At 42.7% G+C, this 21,051-nt stretch overlaps 1 protein-coding gene across 1 annotated transcript in view; it reads right to left on the reverse strand.

Moving 5' to 3' along the window:
- RASA3 (RAS p21 protein activator 3) overlaps positions 1-21,051 on the reverse strand; it is a 115,359-nt gene that overhangs the window by 73,475 nt on the left and 20,833 nt on the right. The window contains exon 2 of the mRNA XM_035114870.2: positions 2,234-2,351. Coding sequence (XP_034970761.1) covers positions 2,234-2,351 — 118 coding nt within the window. The remainder of the gene's footprint in view (positions 1-2,233; positions 2,352-21,051) is intronic.

The raw sequence follows: 21,051 nt of genomic DNA on the forward strand, positions 1-21,051 counted from the left end.
TATTGTCCGCCTGATAGTGGAAGGAAGTCAAGCCACAAAACGTTTTGCCTGCCTGTTAACTTATTGTATAATTATTTACACGCCAATAGAAACTTACAGGAAGCTTACAGCTTCTGCTTCATGGAGCTTAGCACCCAACATAAGAAGAAAACATAAGCATCCAACATAAGAAAAGAGAGAAGAGTGGCAAGGGATGTGAACAAATATTCACATTCTTTCCTTGGGATGGAGATTCTGTTTCTTTGATTCCTTAAATATAATGTTGAGCATGATGATCCAAATGGTCTCGCCAATGAGTAAACCTTTAACAAAATCTTTTGTCCCCTCTTACTGCACTTTGCAGAGACCTCTTAAACTCTCTAAGGTTGTAATCCTGCGGTGTGGTTAAATCAACAGGGCATAACTATGCTTAATTGCAGCCTAAATGCATTTCAGCAGTTTCTGCAAGTAGTGACAGACAACCTTAATCACCCTTTCCTTTTTGATTCCTCCACCCCACCCTTGCTTGAAAAGGAAAGGATGTTGATTCTCAGAAAGTGGGTCAAGTCAGCAATGCATTCACCTGCTCTTGAGTTGTTCAAATTCTGTTGTGAGTGTCAGGTGTGGCCATCAAAAAAAAAAAAAAACACTGAAGGGCAGACCCACTTCCTTGTGCCCCACCTCTGCCTAATTCCGTTTTTTCTCAGTGTCTTTAGTCACTCCCATTTCTCAGCTCACAAGAAGCTCAGGAGGACAGAATGCATGTGAGAACTCAATCTGGGGGTTGTATTTTGGGCTGGGGAGTTAGAAGTTAAGGTAAAGTGGGTGGGTCAGGCACAGGTGTAGCTGGGAGAGAGAGAGAAAAATAAGCATCATGGACAAGTCATTAGCAGTTGAGAAAGTTATCGCATTCATTGTACTAAAGCAAAGTTAGATGAAACCGGGGGGGGGGGGAATGCTTCAATAAGGGGCAGAGGAGACATGTTGGTGAAAATTGCTGCCTCTGCTGTTCACAGATTTCTGCAAAGGCTCTTACAGTATAATCCAGCACATGTCTACATGAAATAATGCTTTGCTCTGTTCAGTGGGGCTTACTCTCAGATAAGTGCACACAGGATTGCCACCTTGAGCTCTGCAAATCTGGTCATCCCTGCCCTCGCTAAGATCGTGGGAAACGGTATGCTAGAGAGAAAGACATGATGCGCGGGGGCGGGGAGGAAACATTCCCTGATCGCATCTTGAGAGCTAAACGGGCTTTTGCTAGAAATAAGCACATCATGATTGCAAAGAAGCTACAATGCACTAGTTTAATGTTATAGGAATGTCTAAAAATAACATTTCCCCCCTTCTTCCCTCTACCCTCAAAAGGACTTATTTTCTCAATAGGAAAGAGTTATTGGATTAGTCCAGCAACGTGACGTCAATGAAGACAATAAACCCTCCTGTGGGCCATTTTAATGATCTTTGAAATGTAAAAAATACGTCCTCTGAGCAAGAGAGAAGGATTCTATTGACAAGAGAGTTAAGGATTCACTCCTACACCCATGTACATGGGAGTAAGATTCACTGAACTCAATCGGACTTACCTTTAAGTAGAGAACTATATAGGAGTGCTCTGAAAAAAACCTGAAGCATTTACTTGCAAGTTCCATGGATTTTCAACAGAAAAAATGAAACCGCAACCACTCGACTACACTTCCCTTTGTCATGTCTCTGGCAGCCCCCCTCCTAATACCCACAATCCACATTTTGCGTGGGGGGACACATTTGTAGAGGGGAACCTGCGGCACACAAACAGGTTTCCCCCTCCCATGAGTGGCCCAACCCTGTATAACTGGGTTCCAAATATGAGTGTTTATACACAGAGCAGGCTATTTCTCTACAGATATGCCACCCCAATCTGTAGGTGGGGGAGAGGGTGGGAAGAACCAACAAGCACAGCCCCGTTATCCCTCTCACACAACTGCTAAAAATCATGTCAACTGCAACTCCCAAATAAGGCAGCAATTACCATCACATCTAGTTCAGCCCTCCCGAATGGGTTTTCTCAAGAAAATAATGTGTGTGTGTGTGTGTTTATGAGGAAAAACACAAGATGCCAGGATTCTGAGATACTACTAGGCAATTTATACAAGTGTCAGAAGCTTGATGCAGCTCTCTTCTCCAGAAAGCAAAATAAGATATCTTGAACTCCAAATAAATGTACAGTAGAAAACTGCTAGGATACTTATTAATTGGAAATAAATGTTGTTACCATAGTGATTTCTCCACTATTTTGGTCCTGAAAACCTCTTCCTGGTCCAGGTTTACAGTACAGTAGCAATCCCTCATCTTGTTTGGCCCTGGATACGTAGGAAGATTCTTAGCTTCTCCTAAAAAGAAGAAAAAGAAGGAAACAATTAGGGAAATGTATTGGGAGAAACAATTTTAGAATTCTTAAAATGTTTTCTCACGTGTGGAAGCTGGGAGGCAATCATCACCTAAAGGAGGTGTTTCTATTGAATATACCCGAGTACTTTTCAGGCTTTTACTCCTATTGAATATACATTTAAAATGCCTAGTATTGTGGTTCAGCTATGGTATAACAATGGGGACTTGGATTCGGCCTCTTGTCTAAAACCCCTGAAGAGGTAACAACATTGATAGGAGTGGAGTACAGCAAGGGTCGGCAAGGCTTACCGGGCATGGGCTGGATCACTCCCATGGAAATCCTCCATGGGCTGGACTGGGGCAGCGCGATGCCGGAAATCACGTCTGTGCATGTCCGCGGCACCGGAAATCGCTTCTGCGCATGCCCAGATGCCGAAAATCGCTTCTGCGCAGGCATGATTTTCGGCATCTGGGCATGCGCAAAAGCGATTTCTGGCGCCGCGGACATGCACAGACGCGATTTCCAGCATCTGGGCATGTGCAGAAGCGGTTTTCGGAGCCGCAGAAGAGAGTCACCGCATGGGGACTTGCCGAGTGGGCGGCTCAGTTCGTGGGCTGGTTAAACGGCCTCTGCGGTCCGCTTCCAGCCCATGGGCATTAGGTTGCCTACTCCTGGAGTACAGTAAACCCACAAGTTACGCACTTTTACCTTCCATACATTCAGCTTTACATGCTTGGGAATTAAAAAAATAAAATTTAAAGGAAATGGGCGTTGAGTGGGGGGGGGCAGGGAAGACTTTGGCAACTCCACCTACCATTGAACCCAATGGACTTTGACTATATGTGAATTTTGCGCGATCCCCAGAACGTAACCCCTGCGTAAGTACTTATTGTACTCACTTCACACACACACACACACACACACATCTCTGACCAGTTCAAACATTATCTAAGGCTCTATTGCGTCCTCTCCCCTTCACAGATGACAAAGCATACAAGAGTGGGAAGAAGTGAGCCTCTTTTTTTCAAGTATGCATGTGGAGATATGCATTGTATTAGGTGCATAGTGAGGCAGGGGTGGCACACACACACACACACACACGGTAAAATCTCATTCTTAAAACTGCGCCAGCTACCACCCTAAACTGTTACTTTTGACAACTGCCAATACTGGGCTATCTGAGCCGACAAAACCACACTCCTTTGCAAGTCTCAGTGCGCACCATCTAGGAGAGGTCCACAGTGCAACTGCTTCTCAAAGCGGCATAAGCCACTCCACAGGAAAAAGTGTAAAAATGTGGATTTGTCCCACGTTTCATAGGGCTGGTGCCATTTTGCCTCCACAAGCACAAGGAGCCATAGAGCAGCAGCTTCCATGTCAGAAAGGGTCCACTCATTGGTTTGGTCCAGTAGAAGTCAGAAGTGTGTTAGAAAACGAATTCAACTTTCCCTTTCACCCCTTAAAACTTGCAAATGGCTTTCTTCCAAGGAGAAGCATTTTCTGCTCCCTTGAGGATTTCCAGAAGCAAGCGCTCTTATGTTTTATTGTGTTTCCTCAGTAGAGAGATTATCATCAGGTGACACACAAACCCCAGAACACTCTCTCTTGATAAGATACCAGGGGATAGCAGTTTGTGAGTCTGGTCTCCAATTGAAACCATCGAGACGGCAGGCATGGATCCACTCTATGCACTACCACCCAGTTTCAACAAAACTGGAGGAAGGAACTGGAGAGAAACCAGCAACAGCAGCCGATAACTACGACAATAGGCCCAAATGGGTCAAGCGATGCTACCTAACCATGTACAGTGGTACCTCTGCTTATGAATAACTCTACTTACGAATCAAAATAAAAAAATTCCTTCAGTAGCACCTTAAAGACCAACTAAGTTTTTATTTAGGTGTGAGCTTTCGTGTGCATGCACACTTCGTCAGATACACTGAATGTCTACTCACGAATGTTTCTACTTACGAAGGGAGCTCCGTCCGCCATCTTGGATGCGGTTTAGATAGGATTTTTTCTACTTACGAATTTTTAGATAGGGTTGCTTCTACTTACGAATTTTTTCTCCCAATGCATTCCTATGGGATTCGACTTACAATTTTTTTCGACTTACAAATGTGCGTTCGGAACGCATTAAATTCGTAAGTAGAGGTACCACTGTACAATATCTGCGGTAGGTAAGGTGGGGAAAATGTATCTGGCTTGAATTTTAATGAGAAACTATCTATCTTGCAATTATTGAGCCAATACCTCCTTATACCATTCCTTTTAGGATCTACCCAAGACTATGTCCTATTTGAGTGTTCTTTTTTTGCTCGCATGTTAGTAAACATATGGGGATGAGCATGGGCATGCTGCCAAGCCCCGCCTCCTCCAGCACATCTCTCTTCCCCAGTCAAGATTTTGGATTGCATGGGGAATTGCCACAAGTAGAGGAGGTTCCCTGCTTCAATGTTTACCCTCAAATTCCAGGAGAGTTGTAACTTGGGATGAGGGTGACACTGACTAGAGCTTGCTCCCCTCTTGCACGGTGGTTGTTTATATCCGAGTAACCCGAATGCCAAAATAGGGCTTGCATTTACTTAACCGTTTTGAGAATATGTTTCCATCCTATTCCCCAAAACATTTGAATGAGTCAATTCAAAAGGTCTATGTCTGGTGAATGCTTTCACACTTTTCATTGCAAGCCTGAAACCAGAACGTTAGTAAAAGAAAGAGATTAACTTTCTAACAAATGAGTGCATAAAAAAGGAAGTACCACGTCATCTTGAAAAACGAGACAGTCTTTTCAGTAATGTGTGGGAATTTGTCAGTTCTTCAGTGAGATATTCTTGAATGCTCAAACTATTTCCAGTTTCCATGGATTATTACAGTGATGCTCTGAAATCCTGGAGACCGCCGCCATTAATAAGACCGTCTTGCCATGCAGTGTGAACTGCATAGATGTTGCGTCAGGCACTCTAGAAAAATTGAAACCAGTGTCCTAGTGTTGGTGAATGCTTTTCACATCGACTTCTCTGCCACAGAACCTGTGTGCACTGTAAAAAAAACAACACACCTATGGCAGAGTGGCCCAACTTTTCATACCAAGTGGGGTCGCAAGAGTACTTTGACATGGAACCCACAGGTCGCACATGGCCTTGTTGCATGCTCAGGGGGCAAGGCAAAGATCTGACCCCACCTCTCTGCCCAAAGCCACCTTCCCAAAGCCAGCTGAGGCACCAGTCTTTGCCTTCCAACCCCTTTCCCAAAGTTGGGAAAGCATTGACTAGGTTTTGGGAAAGAGGAAGGAGGACTTTAGGACCCTGTCAGAGACCTCACAATGGAAGAATGGTGTGATATAAAAGCACAATCAATCAATCAATCAATAGACTAAACCCCTGTGACACAACTGCAACACACAAGCAAGTTCCTTACAAGTGAGGGAAAGGAACTCTGCATGTGCTTATAATGTTCTTAAAAGGAAAAGGGACCCCAACCGTTAAGTCCAGTTGTGGATGACTCTGGGGTTGCGGAGCTCATCTCGCTTTAGAGGCCGAGGGAGACGGCATTTGTCTGCAGACAGTTTCTCCAGGTCGTGTGGCCAGCATGACTAAGCCGCTTCTGGCGAAACCAGAGCAGCACACGGAAACGCCATTTACCTTCCCGCTGGAGTGGTACCTATTTATCTACTTGCACTTTTTGGGGTGTTTACAAACTGCTAGATTGGCAGGAACTGGGACCGAACAACGGAAGCTCACCCAGTCGCAGGGATTCGAACCGCCACCCGCATCCCACTTAAATGTTCTTATTAAGTCCCAAAATTAGGCGCTGGTGACTTCCAGCTCCATTTAAAAGCCTGGGCTCATATCTTATCCTGGGGTGGATGGAGTGTAATTCATGGAGGGGGAAGGCAAAGAATCATAGAATAGATATCCAAGAAGTGAATTTCTCATTATAAATCATTTTTTATGAATAGCGAGCGAGGAGTTGGATTTTTATGTGTGTCATAGGAAGGCATGAAAGACAAACCCCTGTGGGGCGGAAGCCACACACTAAACGTCATAATTTAATCTGCTTCACTACATAACAAGGTGCTGGCAGGCAATGCTCACATTAGGAACAGGTCAGTTGAAAATCTAGGGTTCTGGCTGCCGAATCAGTATGCAGATGGCTTTGTGCATGACCTGATTTAGAAACCTAATACTGCCTGCCTTTCAACAGTTAGAGGCTGTGTGTGTGTGCACATGCATGCATGCATCCATACACACACATTAAGGATTTTTGCTCTATTTAATATCTAGAAATAAACCACCAGAGATAATCACAGTTAAGGAAATGCACTAATTTTAATCACAACTCTTATTAAAATGACACCATTTTAATATGACAGCCATGGGCAGCTGGGGGGCAGCTGCCCCCCATCAACAAAAATAAATAAAAATACATGGCTAACTGAGGTTCTGCTCCCCTCCAACAAAAGGCCTGTACCCCCTAGGAAAAATCCTGGCTACGCCCATGATCACAGCTGATCGTATTTTGCTTGCAAAGGTACACCTCCTGGAATGTAACAAAAAAGAATTGGGACTGGACAGCATTACATAGGATGTGAACCAAAGCAACATTAAAGCCAACATGCATAGATTTATTTTAAAATGAAGCACATGTGCATTATCTCTTCGTTTTATTTTCTGTGGCAAGCCACAGTGGGTTTTCCTTTCAATTCTGACTTAATGTTTCCTGCATGTGCAGTTGGGAATTGGCCCAAAGGAAGCAAAGGCGGGTATGGGGGTTGGGGTGGGGGTGAACTCTGGGCTGCTCAAGAAGTACAATCGCCTAATGTGACAGCATTGTATTCCTAGTAAATGCAATGAAATATTGCTTCTCGTGGTCTCCTCTAATGGAGCTGCTTTGCTATCCAAGTTCAGACATACATGAACCAGTTAAACAACTTGGCTCCCCAGCACCCTATTTTTAATCTGTCATCGGCATTGCCTGAAAAATTTCATGGGGCTTAAAAACCTCCGCTGTTCTTTCATTTCCACCACCAAGCCAGACCAATAAATATCATTCCAAACTACTCTTTCACAGCTTGTATGCCATTTTAGCATTTCCACTGTTCTTGATATCGACATCTAACAGCATGGAACTGTGATCTCATTTTCTATTTCGGTCAGATGTTCTTGTTAGAAGTTTCACAGCGGTGCTTGGCAGCAGTTATTTAAAAAGTGGGGCGTGTTAATTACACGCATAGCATTAAAGCTTGTGAAAATCTTCTCAGTTCATTTTCTTGCACACAGATAGATACACATATATTAAGCTTTCCTAATCATGCATTATCGTGGTCTCAGCTTGAAGGCTTTTTCTACAGATGCTAATTTCAGTACTTTAAAGCTCTGGGCTGAGTGAGAACATTTCCCCTCTTGTGTTATCTGATTGCCTAGACTAAGATGAGATGGGCATCTCTCACATTTTGCACTACATTAAGATTAGCTGTTATGGATGCTAAAAGATAAGGAGTGCACTTTTATCTGGGAATAAGCCCCACTGGACACAAGAGACTTGGTCTAGTTTACTTTGTTTGATATCTATACCCTATTTTTTTCTATTTAAAAGGGTTGGAGTGCTTTACAACAAAAATACAACAAAAGCAAAACAATTAAAATCACATACAGTGGACGCTCAGGATGCGAATGTGATCCGTGCGGGAAGCACGTTCACAACCCGCAGCGTTCACAACCCGCAGCGCACACATGGGTCGCGATTCGGCACTTCTGCGCATGCACAAAGCGTGATTTAGTGTTTCTGTGCATGCGCGAGTGCTGAAACCCGGAAGTAACCCATTCCGGGACTTTCGGGTTCGGCGCGGTGCGCAACCCGAAATCACACAACCTGAAGTGGCCATATCCCGAGGCATGACTGTAATTGGTTAAAAACAAAAAGCAGAGTATGCTTTAACTAGGTCTCCACAAGAGAGCACACAGAGTTCTGTAAAAAAAAACAATCCTGGTGCCACAACCAAAACAGCCAGGGGAAGAGAGAAACTTGTGCGTATTCACAAGAAAACTGATTTCACTCTGGCATTCTTTATACCAAGCCTATGAATCCAGCAATAGCAAGATTGGTGCCCAATGCTCCCGAAGATCAGAAGTAGCATTTGGGTACCAGGCAACAGATATTCTTAAGCAAGGATACAGACGGTGATGATGATGCTGGAAAGCTTAAGGCTGCAATTGTATACACCAGGTGCAAGTGAACCACAATTTGGATCAGCCCGAGCAAACCAATATCAGGGATTATGGAAGTTGTAGTTCAGCCACATCTTGGAGGGACGAAGGGTCTCCACATCTGATATACACTCCTATCTGGTGTAAGCACCATTTACCGGTAATTCAATAGAGATTACTTCTCAGTACATGCATAGGATTGCGCTGCTAATGACTAATTTGAGCCCACAATAAATGTCATACGCTGTCTTGCCATTTTATGGTTTCTCTGATTTAGCGTATTAACCATGCTGGCGTCCTCTTGAAGTTGGCTGTGCCTTTCCTAATCTGTGGTGTGCATTCTAGCTAAGCTTTTATTATAGTGGTTTTAAATGATCTTCAAGATCCAGAAGAGACTGGATCGTCCCAGCTCTCCCTTCCAACTTCCTTTTAACTAACCTGCTTTTTCCCCCCCTAGAGGTTTCCTCTTTTGGAATTAAATGTGACCATGTTAAAGTTATTTTTAGATGAACGGTTTGAGACAGGAAACTTAAGCGTCTACTAATGCATGCCTAAATTCGACATAGATCCAAACTGCAGGCATTCAACCATTTCTGACTACAGTCCTAGATCCCCAAACTGTCATTTATAAGAGGATGGTGATCAGAAATACAGCAAAGCTGCACGAGAACAAGAATCCAATCTAGTCCAGTATTCTCTTTCTGAGGTATAGGAAAGATAAAAGAACTCAAAATCATGTGATTGCCTTCCTATAACTCTCAGAGGATATCTGCCTCCGAGATGTCAAGCTCCTGTCCCCAAATTCATAAAGCTATCAATTTCAGCACATTGCTTTGAACACTAAAGTGGAACCGGCCCCCTCTCTACACAATGACTTCTTTTTGCCGTCCAATGGCGGTTCCGTATGTACAGGAACCTAAAGTATAAACAAACATCTGAATATCAAATTTGTTGTAAATTATGAAATGCAACGTGATGAAATCTCACTTTAGCAAGAAACCGAATTGCACCATAAAATACTATATGGTACAAATGCTGTTGGAAGGCAGAATAGAATTAATCTGGATATTCAGCAGTTTGGGCTAATTTTCATTTAGTACTCTAATAATTTTACCACTTAAGCTGCCCTGCATTCAATAGCCCACTTTCAGAGGAGATAACTGCTTCTCTTTTGATCTCTGCCAATGAACTGCTTTGTCATGGATAAATGAACTACATAATCAGGACAGGCAAAAATCGGACTGTATTGACCCAAATAAGATACTGTATATTTTCTCATAAGTATAGGGCGCTGCCAAAATGCTAAGAGACACCACTCCCATGAACCATTCAAAAGCTGGCAGGCAAGTTCAAAGCCATTCACAACAAAAGAGAACAACTGAAGGACTGAGGTGTTTTGGTTTTAACACAGAATAAAACAAATTCTTATATTTGTGGCTTTGAAATGTACACAACCTTCACAGTGTTTCCCATGGGATAGGTTTATCACAGACAGTCAAACCTCGGAACTCAAACAGCTCCGTTCTTGAACGTTTTGGCTCCTGAACGCCTAAAATCTGGAAGTGCTCCAATTTTCGAACAAAGTCGAACAGCTTCCGAGGCGCGTTTTTCTTTTTCTTTTCCCCATTTACTTTGCAGCCAGCCCATTGATTCTCGGTTTTTGAACGTTTCGGAAGCCGAACAGTCTTCTGGAACGGATTACGTTCAAAAACGGAGGTTCCACTGTACAAGTTTCCTTCCAAATTGGCAGGTTTGGATTGCATAGTATTTGCCAAAATGTTTGGTACCCAACAGGCTACTGCCATTTCAAATTACCAGAATATCTGGAACTAGCTGCAATAGCCTGAATGGGCAGTTCTATGGATCCAGCCTTCAGTAACTAAACAGAAACAAAATGGCGGCATATTTGAAGCAAGTGGAATCAAAGGCTGGCATTTCCCAAAAGTATGGTGGTGGGCTCTCATTTATTTTTACGACAGAGTCTCTATGTCACAATCGCAGTTTATCATGACAGCTGGTTTTAAGTCATTCTTGGGGATATATATGGAAAATTATTTCCCTGTGTCTATGTACCTGGTGCCCAAGTGTGTGTGTTTTGTGCACGGCAAAAAAGCTTCCAAATGGGTCCTGGTGTTATTTCAGAATTAAAAATAAAGCTATTTCTTCCATGAGTAATGGTATTGCACTTAAGGGATGGGATCATGTGTGGGAGGGGCCCTGCGTAACAAGTTTGTACAGGGCCATCTCAAGAATGATGACTGGACTCTAGCTCCTGCAGCAAACACAACTGCTGCAAGAAATATGGGGTCATTATCATTTTATTTAGTTATTTTTAAAGGCACACCTCTAAGAACTTAAATCCCAGCTTCGTTCTGCTTGAATCCAATGTTGGAATGACCTCCTTGCAACAGAAGGTTTTTCAGACATTGGCTAGTGATAGAAGTTGACTAGCCAGTTAGAAACCAGTTTTTTAACCATCCCCACCCACGGAATTCATCCAAAGTAGCCTATACATTTCTGTTTGCATTGTCCACAGGCTGAATGAGAAGAGACAACTAACTGGAGATATTTTTTAACTTCTAATGGTTTCCAGTTTGCTTGTATACACTTGATGAGGACAGTGGTCTGTGTCTGAAGCTCCAATCCTATGCACACTTACTTGTGAGCATGTCCTGTTGAATAATATGGGTCTTCCAAGTAAATATACGTAGGTTATACGTAGACCCACTGCTTTGCTCTTCTATAGTCCTTCCTAGATGTACTATGGCGACAAAAACAACTCAGTAACACTAATATTTATGCTGTATATTAAAGGTAAAGGGATCCCTGACCGTTAGCTCCAGTCGCGGACGACTCTGGGGTTGTGGCGCTCATCTCGCTTTACTGGCCAAGGAAGCTGGCGTACAGCTTCCGGGTCATGTGGCCAGCATGACTAAGCCACTTCTGGCGAACCAGAGCAGCGCACGGAAACGCCGTTTACCTTCCCGCTGGAGCGGTACCTATTTATCTACTTGCCCTTCGTGCTTTCGAACTGCTAGGCTGGCAGGAGCAGGGACCGAGCAACAGGAGCTCACCCTGTCACAGGGATTTGAACCGCCGATCTTCTGATCGGCAAGCCCTAAACTCTGTGGTTTAACCCACAGCGCCACCCGCATCCCAAGATGCTGTATATTAGGAAAGCTTTAAAAATAGTGATATGGAATGAAGGTATATAAAAACATAAAAAGGATATTGTCATGCAAAGAGCAACCAAATCGTGTTCCAAATTCTTACAAATAAGCATAGTTTTTCCTCTGCCGGAAAGCAGCAGTCATAGAAACTCAACACATTCTGTAAATCAAACACCAAATAACACACAGCACGATGCATTTTTAACGCAACATTCCCCCCCAAAGTGACTAATTTGAACTCTGCGAGAGACGAAATATCACATGAGTCTTGATCCGAGAAATGAACTCCAACCAAGACTGATTCATCCTATAGTATATTGAATGTGATGAAAGCCAAATGCTAAGATTGTTTTGCTTCACAAATGTTCATTTATCTCTAAGTGAAACATGAATGTGTTTACTTACTGTTTCCCTCCTTAACTCTTTGTAGTCAGGAAGTAAATTATTTACCACTATGGTTATTAGAACAGAACATTTCAATTCAGATTGGGTGAGTGGGTGTTACTTTTGTTTTTAAAGAGGGGCAAAAGTAAAAATGCATGCATGTAAAGTTTGTGGGGCTGTGTTCCCACGAGAGCGCCTTCTCTGTGGTGGGCCCATGTTGTGGAATGCCCTCCCTTCCAAGGCATGCCTCCCCTCATCACTGTATACATTTCAACCACTAGTCAATAAGCATCTTTCTGCCTAGGACTTTGGGGCACAGAATCTCTCTCTTGATTCCTTTCACTAGCTTTGGTTGCTGTTTGGTACAGTTTAATTGATGTGTTTAGCAGGCATTAAGAAATTTTATGTGTTAACAGACTGCACAGTGAATGGCAAGCTGTAAATGCACAGAAACAAACTGAAGGTCAGCATATAAAGTATTTTTAAAACAAAGCAAAGCAAAAACAATTTTGTTTATCAATTCATCTTTGCTTTGGGCTAAAAGAGGCTTTGGAAGCATGCAGGAGAAATGAAGCATGCAAGTTCTCCTATGGTAGAGGAAACACCTAAACCTGCCATGCCTAGATATAATAGTGAGAGGAGGGTGTTCTCTCTGTGTCGGACTTGGCAGAGGGAGATGTGTAAGCTCAGCACTGGACAGTCAAAACAAGCATACAAGGAGGAAGATCAAATCTTCCCACTGGTTTACAAAGTTTGAAGTCATTCTCAGTGACACTTTAGGAACTGTGGGGGAGGGGGTGAACTCTGGTCTTGAGGTCATCAACACAATATGATATGAAGGCATGGCTAGTTAAATATGCAAAGGACAAACAGCAATTTGGCATAAATAGTATTTAACAAATAATATTTAACAAACTGCAAAAAGTGTATTTATCCCAATTTGTTTGTTCTTTTCAGGTTTGATTTCCTTTCGTTTTGCTTTGCAGTACTTTGGTTACATATGCAAACCAAATTCTTGGCTTGTATCTCTCATCGTTCTGTAAGCGAGTGGTGGTGTTTCTGGATGATACTGAGAATCTGGATCCACTTCAGTTGGGGTTTAACTGGGGGCAGAACTGGCTTTGGTTATCCTGACAGATGTCCTGTATTGGGAGAGTGACAAGGAGAGTGTAACCCTGCTACTCTCAGCAGCTTTTGATCATGGTATCTTGGATCAACTGAGTGGTATTGGTATCAGAGGAACTGTTCTACAGCGGTTCCATTCCTCCCTGTGTGGTTGACCCAATAGAGTAGCATTGGGGGGGAGTAGCTCTTCAACCCCCTGGCACTTGTGCTATGGGGTTCTTTGGGGCAACATTTTGTGCTTTAAAAAAATATCTATATGAAGCTATTTGCACAATGGTCATTAGGAGTTTTGGAGCATGGTGCCATCGGTAAATTGGCAACACGTAGCTCTATTTCCTCCATAACATCTGAATCAGGAGAGGCTGAGCATGCTCTGGACAGGTGCATTTATTTAGTGGTGGACTGGATGAGGGCCAATAAACTGAGTTTGAGCCCTGGGAAGATGGAGGTTTCGTAGGATGGTGTCATTGATTCAATTCCTTTTTTCAAGTCAGAAATTAGAATTAGAAATCCAATTCAGACCGCAAAGGAAATTGTGACATGAAAGTCGATTTTAAATATAAACTTTATATGAATCTGTGGCCCTGTGCAGACATGTTTTAAGAATTTTCTATATTGGTAAATATAGCAAATACATACAAAGGGTGGTATTGAGCTAAATTCTAGTCAAGAGTAGACTCGTGGAGATGAATGAGCATGACTAAGTTATGTCCATTAATTTCAACAGGTCTCTTCTTTGTAAAACATCACTGAATACAACCCATCATGCTTAATCACAATTAGCAAGTTTTGTCCTCATGTTTCCAAAGGGGTGTCCCACGACTGTGAAGGTCAACTGCTTACAATGTGAAAACGGAAATGGCAGTCTTAAAACGAGAATTTCTGAAATTGTATCTAATTTGGCTCGTTCACCACATTTTAGTAGTTCTTCCTGCTACTGTTTTAAAGTTCTTTCTATATATTTCAGAGGCACACAGTGTTGCTTTAATTAACAGTTTAAATGATAGGAGATCCTGGGATAATTGCTTAGCTCCTTTTGCTAGTTCATTGTCTCCTTCAGATATGATAACCTGTATTTTTAAAAGCCTGCACGGCTTAGTATATGCACTGATAAACTGTTTACCTTTTCTAGTGTTCCACAATTAACTAAGTTATCACCTACCTTTCACCATCAGGTCCCAGCATGGGTTGCAACAATATAAATTCAATATTTAAAACAAGTCATGTGGCCTGGTAGTGGATGCAGCAGGCAGCTGGAGTGCTAACTAGGAACAAAACCTCCATGAGGCAGGGTGTGAGTGTGTGTTTGCCTCATGGACATATGGTGACAAGGCATTTAAACACTTTAGTGCATGCATCATACAGACACATAACAGATTGGGACTCGCTAACTCCTGGCTCAGACTAGACTTTGTAGGATAAAAAGGAGGCGGTTAGCCACAATCTCCAAGGCATGTCATAACATTCGGAAGACCAATCACAATGCTGAAACCCTACAATTGTTTCACCACGTCACCACCTCAAGGGATAATCTGGGTCTTCTCCCAAGACAAGAGAATCCCCTGTAGAAAAGGGGAAAGACAGCTTAGTTCTGCCATTCCAGAATGATCCCATTTATTAAGGTTGATCCCCCTTTTAGCAGACAAAAAAAAAAAAGCAAAATGACAGGGATCAATCAAGAGCCTGAAGCTGGTTTTTTTCCCCAGCTGGCTGCCTTTTAGTAGTAGATGGCTTTTTAAATTCTATATGATTGGCATAATATATAACCAGCCACAAAAAAGTAAAAACATTAATACAGTGGTACCTTGGTTCCCAAACAAATCGGCTCCCGAATGCTGCAAACGCAGAAGTGTTCTAGTTGGCGAATGTTTTTTGGAATGTCCGTTTCAGCTGTCGGCATTGTTTCCAGGGCCAATCAGCCAATCAGAAGCCGTGCCTTGGTTTGCGAACATTTTGGAAGTCAAACAGACTTCCAGATTGGATTGAGTTTGAGAACCAAGGTACCACTGTCATCTGATACCCTTGCTTAGATGTACAGGGGCCAACTTGTGCTCTTTTCCAGCTTTGGCAGGTACTCTAAACTAAGGCGTGCACGCACACACACACACACTAACATTAAATAAATAAGTAACCACTGAACAGTAGGAAAAGACAGGACACACTACTGTCGGGAAACAGTCTTACAACCACACAGAAGATCTTGTGACATTTTAAAACCCAACATTCATTAAACAAGACTACATTAAGCAAAAAAGTAAAAGGTATAATTTTTGGCACACAAGTGAATAGCCTCAACTATGAAAAGTGTATAATCCAGGCTGCAACAGAACACATTTATGGCCTGCATGCTCAGAAGAGACTACAATTTAGTTTCTTTTAAAAGGCTTGCTAAAAATAGGATAAGGAATAAATGTCTCTGATCTGGGTGTGTCACACAGAAGAGATAAACCATTAACAAACCAAGAATGTGGTGGCTCTAGTCTGTCATCATATGAAAAATACCCTAGAAGACTGAAGCCCATAATCTGCCCTTCAACATTCTGCAGCAGTAAGGCCTGCAAGCAGAGAGGGAATTCTAAAAATGTCTACACAGTCAGGACAACATGCATCAAGGCTTATATTGGCACCCTGCCTCGCTGCCCAGCAGCACCCTCCCTTCCTCAGCTGGTCTTGGAGGTGGTGTTCAAAGACTGCTGGTTCTGGGCCCACTAACTCTGTGGCAGCTCAGGACTTCATGAAAACCATGGGCTGTCACAACATATCACTGGTCCAAGCACATGTGGCAGGCCACACTGGATTGTTTACCTGGAAGAGGGTAATCTGGAAGTGGGGGGGGTATTAACCTTAGTCCCTTATCATGATCAGATCACCTACTGTTGAAAGTCAGCCCTTTAAAAGTTTTCCCCTGGAGGACCAATGATGATGACGACGGTGATTGATTAAAGTTGTATACCATCTTTCATCCAAAGAACATGGTCTGCCGTGGGAAGTTTATTAAAACACTAAAGTGAGATTTATTTACTACAGGATATAGGTATCAACAGTCTCCATAGAAGGAAGAAACAGACGGCACCCTAACAGGCAGGGGTAGTTGAATTTAGGTGCCCCCCCCTCTCATTATTAAAGCGACTGCAGGAGACAGAGATAGGACACAGTTCGTGTATGTGTGCATGTAGCATGATCCAGTAAAAAGGAAATAAAATCCCAATGATTTAATGAATTAAGCAAGTGCCTGAACAGAAATCTTTACTTTTCACTAGACGAGGCTCTGTTTATTTTACACACAAAGTTTGGAGTGGGTGAAACGCCCAACAGATGCTACAGACCTTTCCATACCATGCTGGTCTCAGCTGTGGCTCTGCCTACACAGCAGCAGAACTCAGCCACAAAATGCAATCTGGCATTATGACAGTTGAAACAGCCCTGATCACTTTTGGCAAAACAATGAATCACAAGTGAAGCATGATTACATTGGACCCTGTGCAGGACCTCAGCCTGCAGTTAGTGGGTACTGAAATAAAAAGCATCACCACCAAGCACTAGCCAAAGTAGGCAAATTCAGCGTAAGAAAAACAAAAGCAGCAAAAGAAGCCTCTTGAACAGCAGTAGACTAGGATCAGTGTTAGAAGCTCATATACAAACTAGGTGCCAAATAGCTCCTTAAACCAAGGTTACTGTCACCCAAATGGAGTGCCATTTTTGGGAAAGCTAAAGTCTTGTTTTTCAAATGATGGGCCGACTGTGATTGATTCTCAGTTAAACATCTGGCTACTTCAGATGACAGCCCTGAGCTAAGTTAAGAGCTTTGAGAACTTAAAAAGAAGAAAAACCACTTGATCCAGGGATAGTCCACATATATATTGGCCTATGGTGAAAAAAGCAAGTTGGTTCCAGAAATTCATTCCGATTGTGCAGATAAAACTTAACGCACAGAATTCTACAGGATGTGGTATTAGTGTGTGAAAAGTCAAGATCCCCAGATCCCCAGGCAAGCACCTCCAGATGGAGGAGATGTGAGGTGCTATCCTAGTGCTCAGGCATCTTCACCTGATCACAAGTGGCTGATAGCCAGATCTGGCACTTAGCTAATTTCTAACACAGACTAGGATAAGACACATTCTAAGGCCTGGCCCCTATCAAACTCTCTCAGGAGATCAGGCTTTCATCTGAGCAACTCTTCCTTACTTCTACTTTGGCTGAGTTTATCGCCAACAAGCCTTACTTTACTCTGTTCAGCCTTTTCGCCTCCCTCCCAAGACCTCACCCTATGACTGGACAGGGCCCACCCAAGCCTGGCAGTTCCATTAAGTAGCATTTGGTCACACAAGCTCCATTGTCTATTTAGAATAAACTGAAAACTTTAAAAAACAACAATCCTGTGTGAAACATTAGGAGGAGGAGGATGGATCCTTCAACAGTGTTTGGAGTTTATTCTTCCTATCATTTCTGTTTGAAGATGTTGGGCTTGTGAATCAGCCTTACGAATGATCTCACCTGAGGGCAAGTTGCAAGACCTGTATTTGTGCTTCTCCTACTGCAGCTGGTTATGTGTATTAAAATGCATACTTGCATTCCCCATTCCTTCATGTAGGCAGTCGCCGTCCCCCTTTCAGGTGTGCTGTGGTGTTACTTGCAATGCACATAAATTGGCAGTAGCAGAACCTATGGCACATTAGTTCAAAGAACAACCAACATGCCAGTGGCTGAGATTATCTGTGGTTTCCTTGTCCAAATTGGTCTTTGTCTAGGGCAGGCCAACACAGTGCCCTCAGCTATTATGGCACATGCAAAGGTGGTCATTTGTGCTCCCAGGCAGGGATGTGTAAGGTGGATGTTAACGAATGCCCCCTAACCATGGCAAACGTGAAAACTTTGCAAAAAAAATTTGCTCAGGATGTCTCCTACTGCTAAAGATCAGTCACGGTTTCAGAATTCACTGTATAGTTAACTTGCAGGGCAATTGCATATATGTTGAATGGGGCAAGACCGTGGCAATACTCACATCCCTACCCTAATACCCAACAAACAAATAATGTTGTTAACAATACTGACAACATTGTTTATAAACTTTACACCCAATAGAAGTGCCACAAAGGCACTTGGCAGTGTCTCACTGGCCCACCCCTAACGCAAGCAAACAAGATGAATTTTAACAAGGAGAAATGTAAAGTACTACACTTGGGGCAAAAAAAAAATGAAAGGCACAAATACAGGATGGGAGACACCTGGCTTGAGAGCAGTACATGTGAAAAGGATCTAGGAGTCCTGGTAGACCACAAACTTGACATGAGTCAACAGTGTGATGCAGCAGCTAAAAAAGCCAATGCAATTCTGGGCTGCATCAATAGGAGTATAGCATCTAGATCAAGGGAAGTAATAGTACCACCGTATTCTGCTCTGGTCAGACCTCACCTGGAGTACGGTGTCCAGTTCTGGGCACCACAGTTCAAGAAGGATACTGACAAGCTGCAACGTGTCCAGAAGAGGACAACCAAAATGGTCAAAGGCCTGGAAATGATGCCTTATGAGGAACGGCTTAGGGAGCTGGGTATGTTTAGCCTGGAGAAGAGAAGGTTAAGGGGTGATATGATAGCCATGTTCAAATATATAAAAGGATGTCATATAGAGGAGGGAGAAAGGTTGTTTTCTGCTGCTCCAGAGAAGCGGACATGAAGCAATGGATTCAAACTACAAGAAAGAAGATTTCACCTAAGCATTAGGAAGAACTTCCTGACAGTAAGAGCTGTTCGGCAGTGGAATTTGCTACCAAGGAGTGTGGTGGAGTCTCCTTCTTTGGAGGTCTTTAAGCAGAGGCTTGACAGGCATATGTCAAGAATGCTTTGGTGGTGTTTCCTGCTTGGCAGGGGGTTGGACTGGATGGCCCTTGTGGTCTCTTCCAACTCTATGATTCTATGGAGAGAGACACCATTGAAAACATCCCCACAATATCATACCTCTCACTACCAAGGAAATGTAATAAACAAATAGAAAGAGAACCTACCCAGTTGATGCTCACACGTACACTATATAAAACAATAAAAGCCTCAGCACACCATCCTTCCTCTCCCCCCTCTTCTTCCCCAGCCTTATACTGTAGTCAACACTAATGTCTCACAACAAATATAACTGATTTGTAAGAAAGACTGTACAACATGAAAAAGAGGCAAAGCATGTATTTTTGTAAACTAAGAAAACTGGGGAAACCCAGCCAGATGGGCAGGGTATAAACAATAAATTATTATTATTATTATTATTATTATTATTATTATTATTATTATTATTTAAACAAAAAAAACAAGGAGATAAAATTTGTTACAGAAGCAATGATATGATTTGATACTGAATTTCTCTAGCCATGAAGAACATCGAAACGAAACAGAGAGTATCAAACTAAGCCGGAAAGGGAGTGAAAAGAGATGCCTCTAGCCAAACAGAAATGAGCCCTGAAGGTTTGGAAGCTTTGGGCATGCATGCATGCATTCATCATGATGATCAATTTGGAGGATTTCCATGGCCTTGGTCAAGAAGCTTAAAGCATTTATTCCCCAACTCCTTCTAAAGAGGTAGTGAAATGACAGTAATTCCTCCCTGACAGTATCTCCAATGGACAAAGACAAAAGCAGGGGAACTCTGAATATATAATTCCTATATGTAGACCTATCCTTGCGGTAGAATATCCTAGTAAACAATAACGCCCTCTGTCTGTCCTAATCCAATCTCAGATTAATGGCTGCAGAAAGGTCAAAGGAGTTAAGGCTCTCTCCAGGATTTTGTGGGCTGCATTACCTTAAATAGCATACCTTGACCTTTTCTTAGAAAGAAATTATGTGATTTTGATTTTTGCCTGCCCTTTCTCAACGGACTGAGCCAACTAACGCAACTTCAAAACAAGTAAATCAATATAAAAATCAGTGAACAAGATTTCGACAGGGAGTGAAACTCAAAACAACTGAGTATGAAAGGGGAAAGCAGCTACCGTTAACACCATAACAACAGAAATTGTGTTTCTTCTTAAAAAGCCCAGTAATTCTAATCAGAAAAGTAAAAGTGCATGCAGATTGTAACATATCCAAATATCGTACAGGGATGTCGAATGTTGGAACATCTCTTTCTAATGTCACCAGATTCTCTGGTGCCCTGGCCCATCCAGCATCAGAGCTCCAGCATCAGTAGGACCATAAGGTGCGCATGTTGGGGTTTCCTGGAAATGTATTGGACCAGAAGAATCCAAAGGCACCCCAGGCTCCCCTGACAAGCCGACAAGCCACAGAGCTATCTAGTCTTATTACTTAGGCACTGCCCCAAACACCTGGAGATGTTTGACATGGGCAGTGTGTTGTATTTGGCTGTGTGTGCACCTGCCCCCACACACCCCAGCTCATTTTTCCAAGGCCACAAGGTTAGCAAAAACAGAAGGTTTATCAGTTCCTTGGTGGACCACTAATATATGACTGGTGGCAAGTAGCAATCAGGGGAATTTTTTTAAAAAGAAAGAAAGAAAAGAAAAGAAATGCAAAATATTGCTAATGAAAATAAGAGTGGCCAGTAATCATATTGCTGAGTTTCATTCCAGCTGTGAAATAGGATTGGATTTTGTGACTTGCCAGACAGATTGCACAATACGCTCATGACCTCAAGTGAGCCTGATCAGTCCCAGAGATACTAAGTTCTTTCATGGCTCTGAATCAAGAGCTAAACATGAATCACCACTTCCTCTATTTATGGCAGAAGGAATATTAAGCACAAGGCACACAGTGGCATTTAGCACCTACAAATTTCATTTCCACATTACAGAACTATCTTCTGCTCTCAC

The sequence above is a fragment of the Zootoca vivipara genome, chromosome 4 (assembly GCF_963506605.1).
Source record: "Zootoca vivipara chromosome 4, rZooViv1.1, whole genome shotgun sequence".
NCBI lineage: Eukaryota > Metazoa > Chordata > Lepidosauria > Squamata > Lacertidae > Zootoca > Zootoca vivipara.